Genomic DNA, 14,592 nt, shown 5'->3' with positions numbered 1-14,592 from the left:
TATGAGGACGTATCACTTGCTGCTCGCCATACAGCCCGCAGTTGCTCAAGAGTCAATCGATACCACGTCGAACCTCCTGCTGCAGCAAAGTCTTCAACATGGCCAGGCCCGCCATGCGCTTGCCCTAATGAGGGACATGCGTTCCATGGACATCGATCTCTCCGCGACGTCTATTGAGCATATCTATTCCAACATTCTGGAACCCTTGTCTTGGGATCCGGATATAGCATTTGTCACGTGGGGGCCCTTGCGAACGGCCATCGACTACTTGAACCATCTGATGCTGCTGCGGGCGCCTGTACCTGCACGCTACTGGCAAAAAGTGCTTTTCGGTTTGGGGAAATTCGGACGATTCGACGATGTAGAAGACGTCTGTATTGGTCTGCTCGACGCATATCACAATGGGCACACAGTGCCGGGCGGGTTGCTGGGTGTGCACCCTGCGGATGCCCCGCCATGCAATGCTCTAAGCTCGAGGAGGGCGCTGCACATCCCGGCAGATCTGCCCGTCACACACGGTTATCACCCTTTGCACAAAATCTTTGAAAATCCGAAGTTACAAGTAGCCATAGCCCGATGGGGTTTCAAACGCTCCGTCTCGCAGGCGTCGGCCTCGACATCAGTGGGAGACGACAAGCTGGTTATTCTGCGGGGTGTCCGGCTACTTGGCCAGCTGCAGAAGCGCGGTGTACTGTTGCAGGAGTCTGCCATTCGACGCGAAGTCATCAGACTCTTAGCTCATCTCCTTCATCCTCAAAGAAAGAAAGCAACAGTTAGACTACCCGACCTGGCTGCTGTGAGGAAACAGATTAATGAAGCTCTCGGTCAATCTAAAGGGCAGGGCTTGATGCCTGAAATCAGTGTCCTGGAAGGACTGATTGTGGACGTCGTCCATAAGCGACGCGGGAGGACGCACCGCGACTTAGGATAAGAACAAAAATTCGCTCAACATTTGTCTAGAAGAAAATCATACATTTAATTTACACCTCGTCTCTCATCTCACCACATGTCGTTCCCAGCGCCTACTCGTCGCCATGCTTTTTGGGCTTAATCACTAGCAAGATGATTAAGCCGGCAATGATGATCAAGAGCAACAGTATAATTTTCCGCTTTGTCGTTTTCTTCTGGTATCCGGCGGCAACGACCAGCTCCTTCTCGGCTCCCTTTACGTCCGTGGCCATGCGCTCGACGTTGTAGTCTATCCTGTCCAGCATGGTGCCCTGGTCGATCACCATGTTCTGCAGGTCGCGGAAGATGTCGGCCAGCTCAATGATACCCTGTGCAATATCCTCAATCTCACGTTCGCGCTGGGTGATGGCTGTGTCATTCGATTGGAGGAGCTTTTGCTGTGTAGCCTGGAGTGTTGATTGTGAAAAGGACCTGTCCGCGTCCGACTCGAGCATTGAAGGGTCCATATAGGAGCTTGAGGGCTGCGGTGTTGATCCCCTATCCGCACTGGCCACGCCGCCCCCGAGGCCGCTCATCCCGCGTAGTTCTGTGTTGTCATCAATGGGCTGTCACGGGACATGTGCCAGAGCTCGCACTTACTTTTCAGATATGCGCTCTGCTTCTTCCTCAACAGCGCGCTAGCTTCTTGGACTCGTGAAGCCAATGATATCTGTATGTTCTTGGCCATCGTCTCTTCGGCGCTGGTAATGGTACCTGACTGTTTCGATTCCCTGACCATTTGTTCGACCTTTTGAATGCACCGATGGCAGTCATGAAAACCTTTGGTGATTTGCTGTGTGAGAGTCTCGATCTCTCTTTCCTCCGCCTTCTTGGTGTCCTCGTCATTGAAACCGGGTAGCACATGCTTCTGGTGTAAGCGCTCAAGAGCCTGGCTCCTGGTGGCGATGTCCGCCAGCAGGTCGGTGATCTCATCGGATACATCGGCCCAGCGAGGTGGAAGGAGATCCATCTCTATGACGGCATCGCCATCGTCCTCGAAGGCGCCAGCCGAGAGGAGGCCGCGGGTGTCGTCGCTCCCACTAGCATAGCTGCTACCCCCAAAGGCATCGCCGAAGCCATTCCCACCGGCTGCACCACCGTATTTGGAGCGTTTCGTAGGATGGTGTGCATACGTTTGCCGATAGGAAATATACCTGCGGCGGGAGGCTGGGTGTCAGCGAGAGGCGGGACGAGCAGCTTCGCAGGTGCCTTTGAGGGATGCGAAGCGCATGCGGACAGGCTTACAGGTTCGTGCGGTCTCGCCACATGGCGGACGCCAGATAGCTGTGATAGTACTCCTCAGCCTGGGGTCCTTTGTCGCTCGCTGCGCGGGCCGCTCAGGGTCGTCGTCATGAACGGAGGGTCGTGAAGGGAGAACAGGACACCATTGGCGTGGGTAAGACGCAACGTGACGAGTGCCGACGAGTCGCGAAAGTGTAATAGGTGTCGGTTGTCAAATACGCAAGGGCGGACACACGTCAACGGGAGTTGTCAAGGGCGGCTGAACGTGTGCGCGCTGTCCGGAATGGCAAGGTACAGCTCCAAGACTCGTTTGGCATTACTTTTCGCAGGTATGCGCAAAAGGCATGTGGTTTGTAAGTTGCCTAAGTCAGACAGGTCGGCAAGTGACAGACAGCTTCTTGAATCTCGAGGTGCTCGTGCTCCAGACCGGGGATTCGCCGACAGGTCGCATTAATATTACCTAGGTACATTACCTTGGGTACACTGTTGGAATTGGACAGGTATCTCCTGGTGGAACAGATTGCATCAGGCCTGCCATCTCCTTCCTTACGTACCTACCTACTACCTACATACCCAGGTAGAGGCAGGCACTGAGGCGCCTGTGGACCGACCGGCAGCTCCTGACTGTCCGTGCTGGCGAGACTGCTCAGTGCCTCACTACCAGGCCCAGTACTTAGCATCTACGGATACCTACCTTAGGTATGCAGTAGATTGAGGTATAAGCAACAGGCAGCGTGCAAGTTACAGTGGGAACTTGACTGCCGAATTCCCACCTTGAGGCAACTGATATTACTTTTTGTCAGCTTGCATCATGATTAATGTACCTGGAAAATTAAGCTGTGGGTTCCATGTTGGTACACAGTGACACCTGGCACGCCTGGCAGTCATCACCCTTTACTATTTCCATGTCTGGAAGGGTCCATCCCAAAGCCGTTCTGAGGACAGAAGTTCAGTCCAACTCACAGGTACCACACGGAACGGTGTATCTACCTACAAATACCTACCTACCATAGGCACCTTAGGCAAGGTTTGCAGAGCTCATGGGGCTCTGTACCTTACCTGGAACTCTTTAACGAGGGTGCCTTACCTACATAAGGCCTATAGGTAAGTGAGGACAAGACTGGAAATGCCTTGGAGACTTCGAAAGGCAGCTTAAGCGCAGCCTGGTCGACATGGTTCAACACCTGATGCTCCAGACGCCGGCCAGCCTGTCAGCTTCCAGCCTTCGACGCCCGGGGCCCCCCTATCGCCCGACCACATTCCCCCCTTCCGCCCCATTCCTCCCCACGAGCTGCACACTAAAGAAAAGCTCGACCCCCAAGGCATCCAGTAGCATCCAACTCGGCCAGGACCTGAGAACAACTCTTGCGAATATCCTCCGGCTTCAGCAACTCGGCCCCCATTACATTCGGACACATCAGACTCCCAAATATCCTTTCCGCAATCCATAGTCTATATTCGCCATGGTCAGTAATGTCGCTTTCCAACTTTACGCCCTGTCCCGCATCGACACACCATCTTCAGGAGCCAACCCCGCGGCTGAGGGGCTGTTGATTGTTGACACTCATCGCCGCCGCCCATGCTAACGCCGTCTCTTCATTCAGGCTGACTCCCTCACCGAAGAGCAAGTCTCCGAGTTCAAGGAGGCCTTCTCCCTCTTTGTGAGTCCCTTTCTTCATCTCGCTGCCATCTCTTGCTCCTGGCGACAGTCGTGGCCTTTGCTAACCCACACAAGGACAAGGATGGCGATGGTCAGTGCCTCACCCCTTTTGCTCCCCTTCGATGCGCTCCTGGGAACGCCGTTCGCGACCGTCGATACACCAGCGGCATTCGATGCCGCCGTCGAGGCATGTAGAATCGAGCTAAAGAGTTGGACAGGCCAAATCACTACAAAGGAGCTGGGCACCGTCATGCGCTCTCTCGGCCAGAACCCCTCCGAGTCGGAGCTCCAGGACATGATCAACGAGGTCGACGCCGACAACAACGGCACCATCGACTTTCCCGGTAGGTGGACACGCGGAATCCTGCGTCACACAATACAGACCCGCTGACTGTCCTCCAGAGTTCCTGACTATGATGGCCCGCAAGATGAAGGATACAGACTCCGAAGAGGAGATTCGCGAGGCTTTCAAGGTTGGCTACGACGGTGCTTTTCCGCTGCGATTGATGTTGACTCTGAGTAGGTCTTTGACCGCGACAACAACGGCTTCATCTCCGCCGCCGAGTTGCGTCACGTCATGACCTCCATTGGTGAGAAGCTTACCGACGACGAGGTTGACGAGATGATTCGCGAGGCCGATCAGGACGGCGATGGACGCATTGACTGTGAGTGTCGATTGATTGGTATGCGTCATGGGCACTAACAGGCGGTGTAGACAACGAGTTCGTCCAGCTGATGATGCAGAAGTAAGGCGTCAGGTTGTTCGAGCAGCGGCGCCAGGCCTAGAACACTGGCGACGTGACGTTTTGTTTCTTGCGAGGAAAGACGTGGGTAGGCCTTCGGGTCTGGTTTGGTTGGGGGGAAAGTAATGCATCCCTTTTCGACGGCGCAAGTTTCCTTGCTCAAAGACCCAGCGGAAGGACGAGTTTGACATTCGGACGGATGGAGGACTCTATGATTACGTCTCATTACCAGCACGCTTGCCTGTCCCGTTCCTGCTCTCATGATGCTTTTATAACGAATACACACACCCCACAGACAGAGACACAAGACGTATTTCGGTGAGACCGGGGTTGCACTTAGAAGGGGTTTCCTCTAAGACGACGAATGCAAAAGTAAAGTAGCACCAGGCGGACCAAGCAGTATGTGAAGTTGTTGCATGTCAGGTTTTGAGAAGTAGTTGTCGATCGTCTCGGGATGTCAAAGTACTCAAACAATGGTCGGGCAAGCGAATCACAGGCGTGAGATCAAGCCCAAAACCTCTTCAACAGAGCTAATCACATGTGCCTGACGCGGCAGAACGATCTGACTTGGCAGGGCTGCAGGCACTGCCTCGATTTGACCCTCATACCTAGGTAAGGCAGCTAGGTAAGCTAAGAAGAAAGAAACAAGCGACGACGGGAGCTACTGGACCACACCGTGGCCGACTCGAATGGACATTCGCGGCTAAGGTGCCTACTGAAAGGCCCGCGACAGTGCCCCTAAAACCCCTGAAGCTTACCGACCCGCTACGGGAATAATTTGCGCCTGACATATAGGGCCGCACTCTAACATCGGCTCCACTGACGTGACGCTGGGACCTGCCAGTGCCAGGCTGGAGACCTGCTGTACCTGCACCAGCACCGATACGTGCACCGTCGAGCCCGCCCGGACCTGACATCCTGGGCATGCCAATCTGGTCTATTCGTCGACAATCGAAAGTCTGCTGCAACTCGACCATTCCAACATCTCGACGCTGGTGACTCGCGAAACGAGAGCTCCCGACGAGCCTGCATCCTCGTCCATTTCACCCGTAGGCACGATAAGCCTGTTCCAGGCCCTACACGGGCCGCCCCTTGTTGCCCGACATGAGTTCCTGTACGAGAGCAGCCCCTGCCCCTCTATGCCGCTGGTCTGGAGCTGACGTGCATTATACCACAGTGAAGCAATTCATCCGCAACGTTAGAGCCGCCAAGACCATTGCCGACGAACGAGCTGTCATCCAGAAGGAAAGCGCTTCTATTCGAGCAAGTTTCAGGGAAGAGAGTGGCGATCATAGCGTGAGGTGCGCATCCGCTCCGAGACGCCCAACCCAAGGTATCGGGACCGTGGCTGACTGTCGAGTAACAGAAGGAACAATGTCGCCAAGCTCCTCTACCTCTTCACCCTCGGCGAGCGAACTCATTTCGGTCAGATTGAGTGTCTGAAGCTGCTGGCCTCTCCGCGATTCGCAGATAAGCGCCTGGGTCATTTGGCAACCAGTTTGCTACTTGACGAGAATCAGGAGGTGTTGACACTGGTCACAAACTCGCTCAAAAAGTATGGATGTGATGCCTTTGGTGGCTATACAGTCGTGAACTAACACGCTGCAGTGACCTCTCCCACTCGAACCAATATGTCGTCGGCCTGGCCCTCTGCACCCTCGGCAACATTGCATCTATCGAAATGTCCAGAGATCTATTCGCCGAAGTTGAGGCTTGTATTAACACGTCGAACCCCTATATTCGGAGGAAAGCCGCCCTTTGCGCCATGCGTATATGCCGGAAGGTCCCCGACCTCCAGGAGCACTTCGTCGACAAGGCCCACCAGCTCCTGTCCGACCGGAATCATGGTGTCTTGCTTTGCGGTCTGACTCTGGTCACCAGCTTGTGCGAGGCCGACGAGGAAGAAGGTGGGGAGGAAGGGATTGTCGAAAAGTTCAAGTCCTTCGTGCCGGGCCTTGTCAGGACCCTGAAGGGCTTGGCAACATCCGGCTATGCCCCCGAACACGACGTGACGGGCATCACCGACCCTTTCGTCCAAGTCAAGATTCTGCGTCTGCTGAGGGTGCTGGCTATGGGAGACGCGCAGGTCACCGAGCAAATCAACGATATTCTGGCTCAGGTTGCGACGAACACGGACTCGTCAAAGAATGTGGGAAACTCTATCCTGTACGAGGCTGTGCTCACGATTCTGGACATCGAGGCCGACTCTGGTTTGCGCGTCCTTGGAGTCAACATCCTGGGCAAGTTCTTGTCCAACCGCGATAACAACATCCGCTACGTCGCTCTCAATACTCTCATCAAAGTCGTGGCCATCGAGCCGAATGCCGTCCAGAGGCATCGCAACACGATTCTCGAGTGTTTGAGAGACCCCGATATCAGCATCAGGAGGCGCGCTTTAGAGCTAAGCTTCACCCTTATTAACGAGAGCAACGTCCGGGTTCTTATCCGGGAGCTGCTCGCCTTCCTCGAGGTCGCCGACAACGAGTTTAAGCCCACAATGACCAGTCAAATAGGCATCGCTGCGGATAAGTTTGCACCCAACAAGCGCTGGCACGTCGATACTATGCTTCGGGTACTCACTCTCGCCGGTAACTACGTCAAGGAGCCCATCATGTCCTCCTTCATCCGATTAGTCGCCACCGCGCCCGAACTGCAGACGTACGCGGTTCAGAAGCTCTATACGAATCTGAAAAAGGACATCACCCAAGAGAGTTTGACGCAAGCCGGAGCATGGTGCATTGGCGAGTACGGGGACGCTCTGCTGAGAGGAGGTCAGTATGAGGAGGAGGAGCTCGTGCAGGAGGTGAAGGAGCATGAAATCATTGATCTCTTCTCGACCATCTTGAACAGCAACTACGCCACCCAGGTATCGACCGAGTATATCGTCACGGCCCTCGTCAAGCTCACAACGAGACTGTCCGACTCGACGCAGATCGTAAGAGTTCGCCAGCTGTTGGAGATTCACCAAACGAGTTTGGACGTTGAGGTGCAGCAAAGAGCCGTGGAGTACAGCAACCTCTTTTCGTATGACCAGATCCGCAACGGCGTCTTGGAGAAGATGCCGCCTCCTCAGATCAAGGAGGAGTCGCGCGTGCTGGGCCCCGCAACGACCAAAAAGTCTGCAAAGGCTGCGAACAGGAGATCCCGCGTTGTCAAGCCCACTGAGCAGGATCTCCTATTCGATCTCATGGACACTCCTCCCACAACTACACCTGCTCCTGGCGGTGCCTCCAACACCGATCTGCTTGCCGACATTTTGGGCGGCACATCGTCACCTCCTACTTCCGCCTCTCCCCAGCCGCAACAATCCAATGTTGCGTCGATAATGGACCTTTTCTCTCCAGGCCCTGCTCAGCCAGCGGCCTCCCCTGCCCCCGTCGCAGGCGGCGGCTCAAACATGGACCTGATGTCCTCAATGGCTGCCGCAACCCCTCCACCCCAGCCGCAAGCTGCTCCGCAGGCACCGGCAGGTCTACCAGTCTACGACAACAATGGGCTCAACGTCAGCTTCCAGGTTCAGCGCAATGCCGAGGGTCTTGTCCAGGCCATTGCGCGGTTCCGAAACTCGGGTGCTGGTCCTTTGTCAAACGTGGGACTGCAAGCAGCCGTTCCTAAGACGCAGAAGCTGCAGCTCATGAGCATCTCCAGTACGGAGGTCGGCCCGGGTGCTGAGGCCACCCAGAAAATGATTGTCTCTGGGGCCAAGGGAGTAAGTCAAGTTCGTGGCCGATTGATACAGACAAAGCTAACTGTACGCAGCCATTGCGTTTACGCTTGAGGATTGGCTATGCGCACCCATCAGCCGGAGAAGTGATGGACCAGGTGAACTGGACCGAACCATCTTGAGGCGGCGGCCCACCAAGATCAAATGAGCATTGATGACTTGAGCTTGTGTATTTAATATGGCAAGGCAAGCGTGATCAAAATAGATGAATCTGCAACGATGAAAAGTCGAGCAGCGTTCTTAGTACTGGTGCCTCGAAAGCATATTGAGATGGATTGTAGTTTGGGTTTGATGTTCAGGGCGTTTTGCGGGGACTGAGCCTGACGGGCGTCCGACGTCCCACAGCATTTAAGGTACAAAGCACCTGGCGGGAACACCAATTCTTACTCAGGGCTTCAACGGCCATTCCTCCACTAAAGCGTGCTCTCTGTAGCGATCAAGGTTACAATAATCTCGTCCTATATAATAGCACCGTTGACGCGCTTGCATAATTTGCCAACCTTTTACTGACAGTCCCCGCAGCGAATCCTGGGAGTTGCCATATTATGTAAGCGACGTATTTACGAAGCGTAGCCGACCTTACCCGACTTTGAAATTCCGATCCCCCGATAACAAAATCTTCCCGGATCAGCCACCTCGTCGCAACTTTACTCCTTCGGCGTAACTTGTATCCTTCTCCCCTCTAAAGAACCGCTCATACCTCCGTCACAATGCTGGCCGCCCGTACTTTCGCTGCGCCCATGAGGCGGCAGGTTCTGCGCGCTGCCCCTCGCGCCGCCGCCGTTTCCCAGTTCCAGGTACGCAGTTGATAGTCCCCGATCCCCCGATCTGGCCCCTCCAGCAGCTCCACGTACAACCCGCAGCGTCGAGCCGCAACATCACCATCTGACGGCTAGCACAGCGTTGGCTAACAAGAGAAGCAGAACTCCAGATTTTACAGCGAGAAGGTCGCCAAGTTCAACGGCGTCAAGGACTCTAACGTACGTACACCCTCAAGCTCGTTCCCGTTCCAGATGCCCCACATGGTTTGCGCGCAATAGGAATATGTCGCTCTAGTTGTACACGCTGGACAGCTCAATTGGCGACGCTCAATCCGCAGTACTCCAGATTTTTGAGGCACTAGCATGCTGATTTCGTCGCGCAGGGCAACTACCCGGTCAGCTTGATTGAGGGTGACGGAATCGGTCCCGAGATCTCCCAGGCCGTCAAGGACATCTTCGCCGCGGCAAAGGTACGTTTGGTCACGGCACTTGCGCTCCTTTTCTCAGCAGTAGACCTGGTACTGATCATTCAGAAAAGGCCCCCGTCACTTGGGAGCCTGTCGATGTCACTCCCATCCTCAAGGATGGCAAGACTGCCATCCCCGATGCCGCCATTGAGAGCATCAAGCGCAACAAGATCGCCCTGAAGGGTCCCCTCGCCGTATGTATATACCTACCAAGCCAGGATCATCAGCCAGTTTTACTCACCGTTTCTCGCTGCAGACCCCCATTGGCAAGGGCCACGTCTCCCTCAACCTGACTCTCCGCCGCACCTTCAACCTCTTCGCCAACCTGCGTCCCTGCCGATCCGTCGCCGGCTACAAGACCCCCTACGACAACGTCGACACCGTCCTGATCCGCGAGAACACCGAGGGTGAATACTCTGGTATCGAGCATGTCGTTGTTGATGGTGTCGTCCAGTCCATCAAGCTCATCACCCGCGAGGCCTCCGAGCGCGTCCTCCGCTTTGCCTTCCAGCACGCCCGCGAGATTGGTCGCAAGAAGGTCCGCGTTGTTCACAAGGCCACCATCATGAAGATGTCCGACGGTCTCTTCCTCAAGACCGGCAACGAGGTCGCCAAGGACTTCCCCGATATCGAGTTCGATGCCGAGCTCCTCGACAACACCTGCCTGAAGATGACCACCGACCCTCTCCCCTACAACGACAAGGTCCTCGTCATGCCCAACCTGTACGGTGACATTCTGTCCGACATGTGCGCCGGTCTCATCGGCGGTCTCGGCCTCACCCCCTCCGGCAACATCGGCGACGAGTGCTCCATCTTCGAGGCTGTCCACGGCTCCGCCCCCGACATTGCCGGCAAGGGCTTGGCTAACCCCACTGCTCTCCTGCTCTCCTCCATGATGATGCTGCGTCACATGAGCCTCGGCGAGTACGCCGACAGAATCGAGAAGGCTGCTTTTGATACCCTCGCCGAAGGAAAGGCCCTCACTGGTGACCTGGGTGGCAAGGCCAAGACGGACGAGTTCGCTGGCGCCATCATTTCCAAGCTGTAAATACCTGCATCGGTGGATACCTGCATTTCCTGATAGAGATCCGGGATACCTGTAGTAGACTGTACATCAACGGATATTTTCTTGCGTTAGAGCCATAGTCGTAAATGAATGAATTGATGAATCCCGACAGAAGCTGACGGTGCGCTCTGTTGCCCGGCGTGACCCAGATCCATGTGGGTAGGTGTGCAGGTACAGCTCGGTCTGGAAACGTAGTCAATGGGCGCAGCCAAAATCGGGAGAGAATCCTTCCGTTTCAGGCGACGACCGGCCGAATAAATGGCTTTACGGCACAAGGCCGACGACTACCTGCCGGATAACGGTAGGGGTTGCGGTAGCTTGTTGTCTACGGCGGTTTCTGGCTTTGCGGCCCACACGGGCCCGGGTGTGTGTGTGGGTGTGTGCGCGCGCGACGGCGTATGTCATCCAGTGTCCGACGTCGGGCCATCAAAGGGCGTCTCAACTCCAATATCTGCTAGAGTCCACAGCGTCACCAAATGCGTGGCCTCGGCCGATCAAGACTGTTTTGTGTCGTTTCAGGCCCTCACTCTCGTGGGTTCCGATCAGCCGCTAGAATGGAGGCAACCCGGAGTAAAGAATCGCACATTGAACGCACCGCAAGCGACCCGCGTGATTCAGTGAGAGATCATTTCCGTTCCCTCTACTATGTCCACCAAAGTCCTGCGCTGACGTGGATCAAAGCAAATCCATTCTGTGACTCTGGATCAAATCGGTCAAATTAATGATAACACGCGGCTGTTTCGCCTAGGGATCAGTGACGAGTCAAGCATCAAGGTACGCATCGTGCGGCAACAGAGCGCCAAACGCATCACATCCTTGGCACATGCTGAACCAACTCCAGTTTCTCCCTGGGCAATGGCTTGATACCTTCGTTCCCAACATCCCCAAACCTGGCGGCTTCACCATCACCAGCCCTCCCTCCAAAGCCAGTCTCCCAACCGCGTCGTACCTCGAGCTTGCGGTGCAGAGATCAACAAACCCTCCGGCCGCCTGGCTTTGGGAGGAGGCATCCATCGGGACATTAATCAAGGTTCGCGTGGGCGGCGCCTTCGTCTGGCCCCCGCCCGATGTTGATCTCTCATCTGTTCGCCGAATTGTGTTTGTGGCCGGCGGCGTCGGCATCAACCCGTTGATGAGTATTTTAAGCCATTTATCTGAGAAAAATTGTCCATACGACATCCACTTCTTATACTCTGTGAAGGCACCTAATGATCTCGACTCTGAGAAGATTTTATTTGTGGAACGCCTGGCCACCATCTATGGACGGGGGAAGGTCAGCGGCCGTCTGCAGCTGTTTCTGACTGGCTTGAACAAGCCGGTTGACAGGAACGTCCTGTCGTGTAACGAGATGGACGTCGGCTTTCGGCCCCAGCGAATCACTCTGGAGGACATTTCTGCAGCTTTGGGACCAAAGGAGGATCACGGCTCGGCAATAGTGTATGTCTGCGGGGTGCCATCGATGACGGACGAATTCGTCCGTAAGCTCACTTCTTCTAGTGGGCTGGACCTCGGAAGCGATCGAGTGCTCTGCGAAAAGTGGTGGTAGTTTCGTAGATTCATGTGTTTGCTTGCTTTGAGTGCACGCTTTGTCGTGCTACGAACAATTCCACACAGTCGATCGACTAGAGTAAATTCCGCCGCGTACCAATGACCTAAATTCATTACACATCAAGGCCATGGCAACCTTCACCTCCCAAGAAAATTCCGGTTGCACAGCACCTGCTGCCTTTGACTAAAGTTCCGCCAGGAACCCCTTATCGTATGATAGTTGTGACATCGCCACCGCCTTGTCGTCTCTGTGATCAACGACTATATGAAATCATCGTTTTCCCCTCCCAGCGAGAACAAGGTCGTATGCAGAGTCGTTGGCGCGTTGGGTCCGTTCAGATTCACCCTGCCTCGTTTGCGGCGCAGTGGTGATGGACTCCTGAACCATTCTCCCTCCGAAATGCTTATGTTGCTAAAGTTCTCAATGGTCAACGAGCTTCCCTCGCCAGGGGCGTCGACATCGAACCCCGAAGCACCTCGCTGACGTGTCGTTCCGACCAAGTATTCCTGCCGCCCAATGTGCTTGAATGCCTTGGAGCCGCCCGAGGAAGGGGGCGTTGTGTCGTAGTCAGAAGGTGACGGGGGTATCGTGGGAGGTGCGGGGAGCGGGCGCAGCGGCTGTTCCGTTCCGCCCGGTTCCTTGGAGGCTTGAGGCAAGACAACTCGCCTAGCAACTCCAAGCTCAATCTCGTCGGCCCCGCTCGACTCATCGGCATATGTTTGGAGGGAAGGTGTGACGGAGGGAGCTCGTGATGACTCCAGGGAAGGTCTGCGGATAGGCACTTCAATGTCCGGTAAAGGTGGCAACGGTCTCGCAAGATCTGATACCTGCCTGATATCGCGAGATAGCTTGCTTGGCTGCGGCAGCTCCAGTCGAGCGGGTTTCGGGGGCATTAGCTTGGGTGGTGTAGGAAGCTTGAACGCTTTCCGGTCCCGCCTGTGGCTGCTCTGAGAGACGCCGCTTCCAAAAACAGAACCGTCGGCTGGGTCAAAGGCGAAATTGGTTGTCTCGCTGCTTCTTGCTGGCTCGGCTGGCACGCTGAGGGTGTCTGGCGGGGTTTCCTCTGTGGTTTCTTCAGTGAATCCCGATGATGCAATGAGCTCATTGCAAAGAGATTCTGGCACGAGATTCAATTCCTTCAAATGACACCAAGTACGGTAGAAGAAGCGGAACGTGGCGTATGGTATGTCCACGGCGTCGACAAGACGCCAGTCATAATAAGTCAAGTCTTGGGGCGTCTCAATGAGACCACCCGTAGGAGAGCTGCCACCCAACATGAACATCTTGAACTTGAGTTGCCCGAATAAAATGGGGGAACTTACGTGATTCCGTAGGCGTCCTGGTTTCTGAAATCGGCAAGCTCGGGGGACCTCCTCTTCCTTCCCTTTGAACGAAAGACCTGAAGCTCGACGAGGCCGCCGTCCATGGCGGCAGGCGTATCCTTGCCGGAATGAGGCGTGAAATGGAAGAATCTCTTCTCGACGCCTTCCCGCCTGTAAACCATCCCGCTTTCTCGGTATGTCCATTTATTGTCGGGCACGTACAAGGCGTGGCTGACAATCTCGATGGTGCCGGTCTGTGACTTGATGCCCCACGATGCAACTGGGCGACCGTTCATTACCAGCCTGAAATATAAGTACCTGGCGTCGGCGGGCGGTCTGTTGATTCCATAGCGGATGTGGAACTGGGCACCTGGGGCGGACGGGATATATACCGTGCTCTGCGCTCGACACTTTTCAGGGGTGGCGTGCAAGCTCGAAGCTGGAGACGACGTTGGGCTGGTCAGCTTCAGTCCACGAAGGCTAACAGAAGACGCGTCTGGGTGAGGAAGCTCGGGTAGAGGAGGCTCGGTGGGATTGAGGACGACAGAGACGTCAATCCCACGAAGAGTTGGCATCTTCTCTGACGGGGAACGCGGCCAAGTAAGGCTGGTCAGTTCCCATGCACGTAGGTGGTGGTGGTGACGCGGGGTTGGGTTTTGGCAGGATTCTCACCATTGAAGAGGTGAGAACGTCAAAATTATCTTTGGCAGGTACTACTGGCTACCTACCTAGGTCGGCAGACCCTCTGGGCCGCGCTCTCCTTAAGCAGCACCTACCCAGACATCGCTCGCCACCTACCAAAAAAGAATAGACAACTTGTTCCTCGTGCGTTACTCGGTTGTATCTCGAACCTTCCTGCAGCATCCGATACCCCTTGTCCTGCATTATGTTTTTCCCCATTAGTTCGATTTGCGGAGGCGTTTCTATCCCTATTTCGTCCCGGGAATTCAAATGACTGCTTTACACTAAACCCAGCAACTCTTCGCTGCCGAGCGCCTCGATATTTCAAAACATGTGCGGACGGATTCAGACTGAATCCCTCTGTACTTTAACCATGCATCTGCCTCAAGGACATCCGTCCTATATAGATTTGAGCCCGAAGCCCGCCGC

At 55.1% G+C, this 14,592-nt stretch overlaps 5 protein-coding genes across 5 annotated transcripts; 3 read left to right on the top strand and 2 right to left on the bottom strand.

The window, feature by feature from the left end:
* Positions 1 to 1,022: 1,022 nt before the first annotated feature.
* Positions 1,023 to 2,216, bottom strand: COL26b_013024 (uncharacterized protein; the record flags this gene model as incomplete). Its single annotated transcript, XM_053185651.1, has 3 exons — positions 1,023 to 1,495; positions 1,549 to 1,988; positions 2,194 to 2,216. 3 exons carry the CDS (start codon positions 2,214 to 2,216, stop codon positions 1,023 to 1,025), a joined length of 936 nt encoding a protein of 311 aa, XP_053030405.1.
* Positions 2,217 to 3,653: 1,437 nt separating this feature from the next.
* COL26b_013023 (calmodulin) lies at positions 3,654 to 4,600 on the top strand (the record flags this gene model as incomplete). Its single annotated transcript, XM_053185650.1, has 7 exons — positions 3,654 to 3,656; positions 3,795 to 3,851; positions 3,926 to 3,941; positions 4,069 to 4,194; positions 4,253 to 4,323; positions 4,374 to 4,515; positions 4,566 to 4,600. 7 exons carry the CDS (start codon positions 3,654 to 3,656, stop codon positions 4,598 to 4,600), a joined length of 450 nt encoding a protein of 149 aa, XP_053030404.1.
* A 1,097-nt stretch (positions 4,601 to 5,697) lies between these two features.
* COL26b_013022 (uncharacterized protein) lies at positions 5,698 to 8,439 on the top strand (the record flags this gene model as incomplete). The annotated part of the gene is made up of 5 exons (XM_053185649.1): positions 5,698 to 5,707; positions 5,771 to 5,894; positions 5,960 to 6,148; positions 6,202 to 8,302; positions 8,353 to 8,439. The coding sequence occupies 5 exons, from the start codon at positions 5,698 to 5,700 to the stop codon at positions 8,437 to 8,439; spliced, it is 2,511 nt and encodes an 836-aa protein (XP_053030403.1).
* Positions 8,440 to 9,027: 588 nt separating this feature from the next.
* IDH2 (NAD-dependent isocitrate dehydrogenase) lies at positions 9,028 to 10,593 on the top strand (the record flags this gene model as incomplete). The annotated part of the gene is made up of 5 exons (XM_053185648.1): positions 9,028 to 9,114; positions 9,241 to 9,297; positions 9,462 to 9,548; positions 9,617 to 9,739; positions 9,802 to 10,593. The coding sequence occupies 5 exons, from the start codon at positions 9,028 to 9,030 to the stop codon at positions 10,591 to 10,593; spliced, it is 1,146 nt and encodes a 381-aa protein (XP_053030402.1).
* Positions 10,594 to 12,420: 1,827 nt separating this feature from the next.
* COL26b_013020 (uncharacterized protein) lies at positions 12,421 to 13,778 on the bottom strand (the record flags this gene model as incomplete). Its single annotated transcript, XM_053185647.1, has 2 exons — positions 12,421 to 13,423; positions 13,483 to 13,778. The coding sequence occupies 2 exons, from the start codon at positions 13,776 to 13,778 to the stop codon at positions 12,421 to 12,423; spliced, it is 1,299 nt and encodes a 432-aa protein (XP_053030401.1).
* Between the last annotated feature and the right edge of the window lie 814 nt (positions 13,779 to 14,592).

Source organism: Colletotrichum chrysophilum (genome assembly GCF_026319265.1).
Source record: "Colletotrichum chrysophilum strain AFK26 chromosome Unknown scaffold_201, whole genome shotgun sequence".
NCBI classification, from domain to species: domain Eukaryota; kingdom Fungi; phylum Ascomycota; class Sordariomycetes; order Glomerellales; family Glomerellaceae; genus Colletotrichum; species Colletotrichum chrysophilum.
Note: the sequence above shows the minus strand (reverse complement) of the source record. Positions and strands in the feature narration are given on the sequence as shown.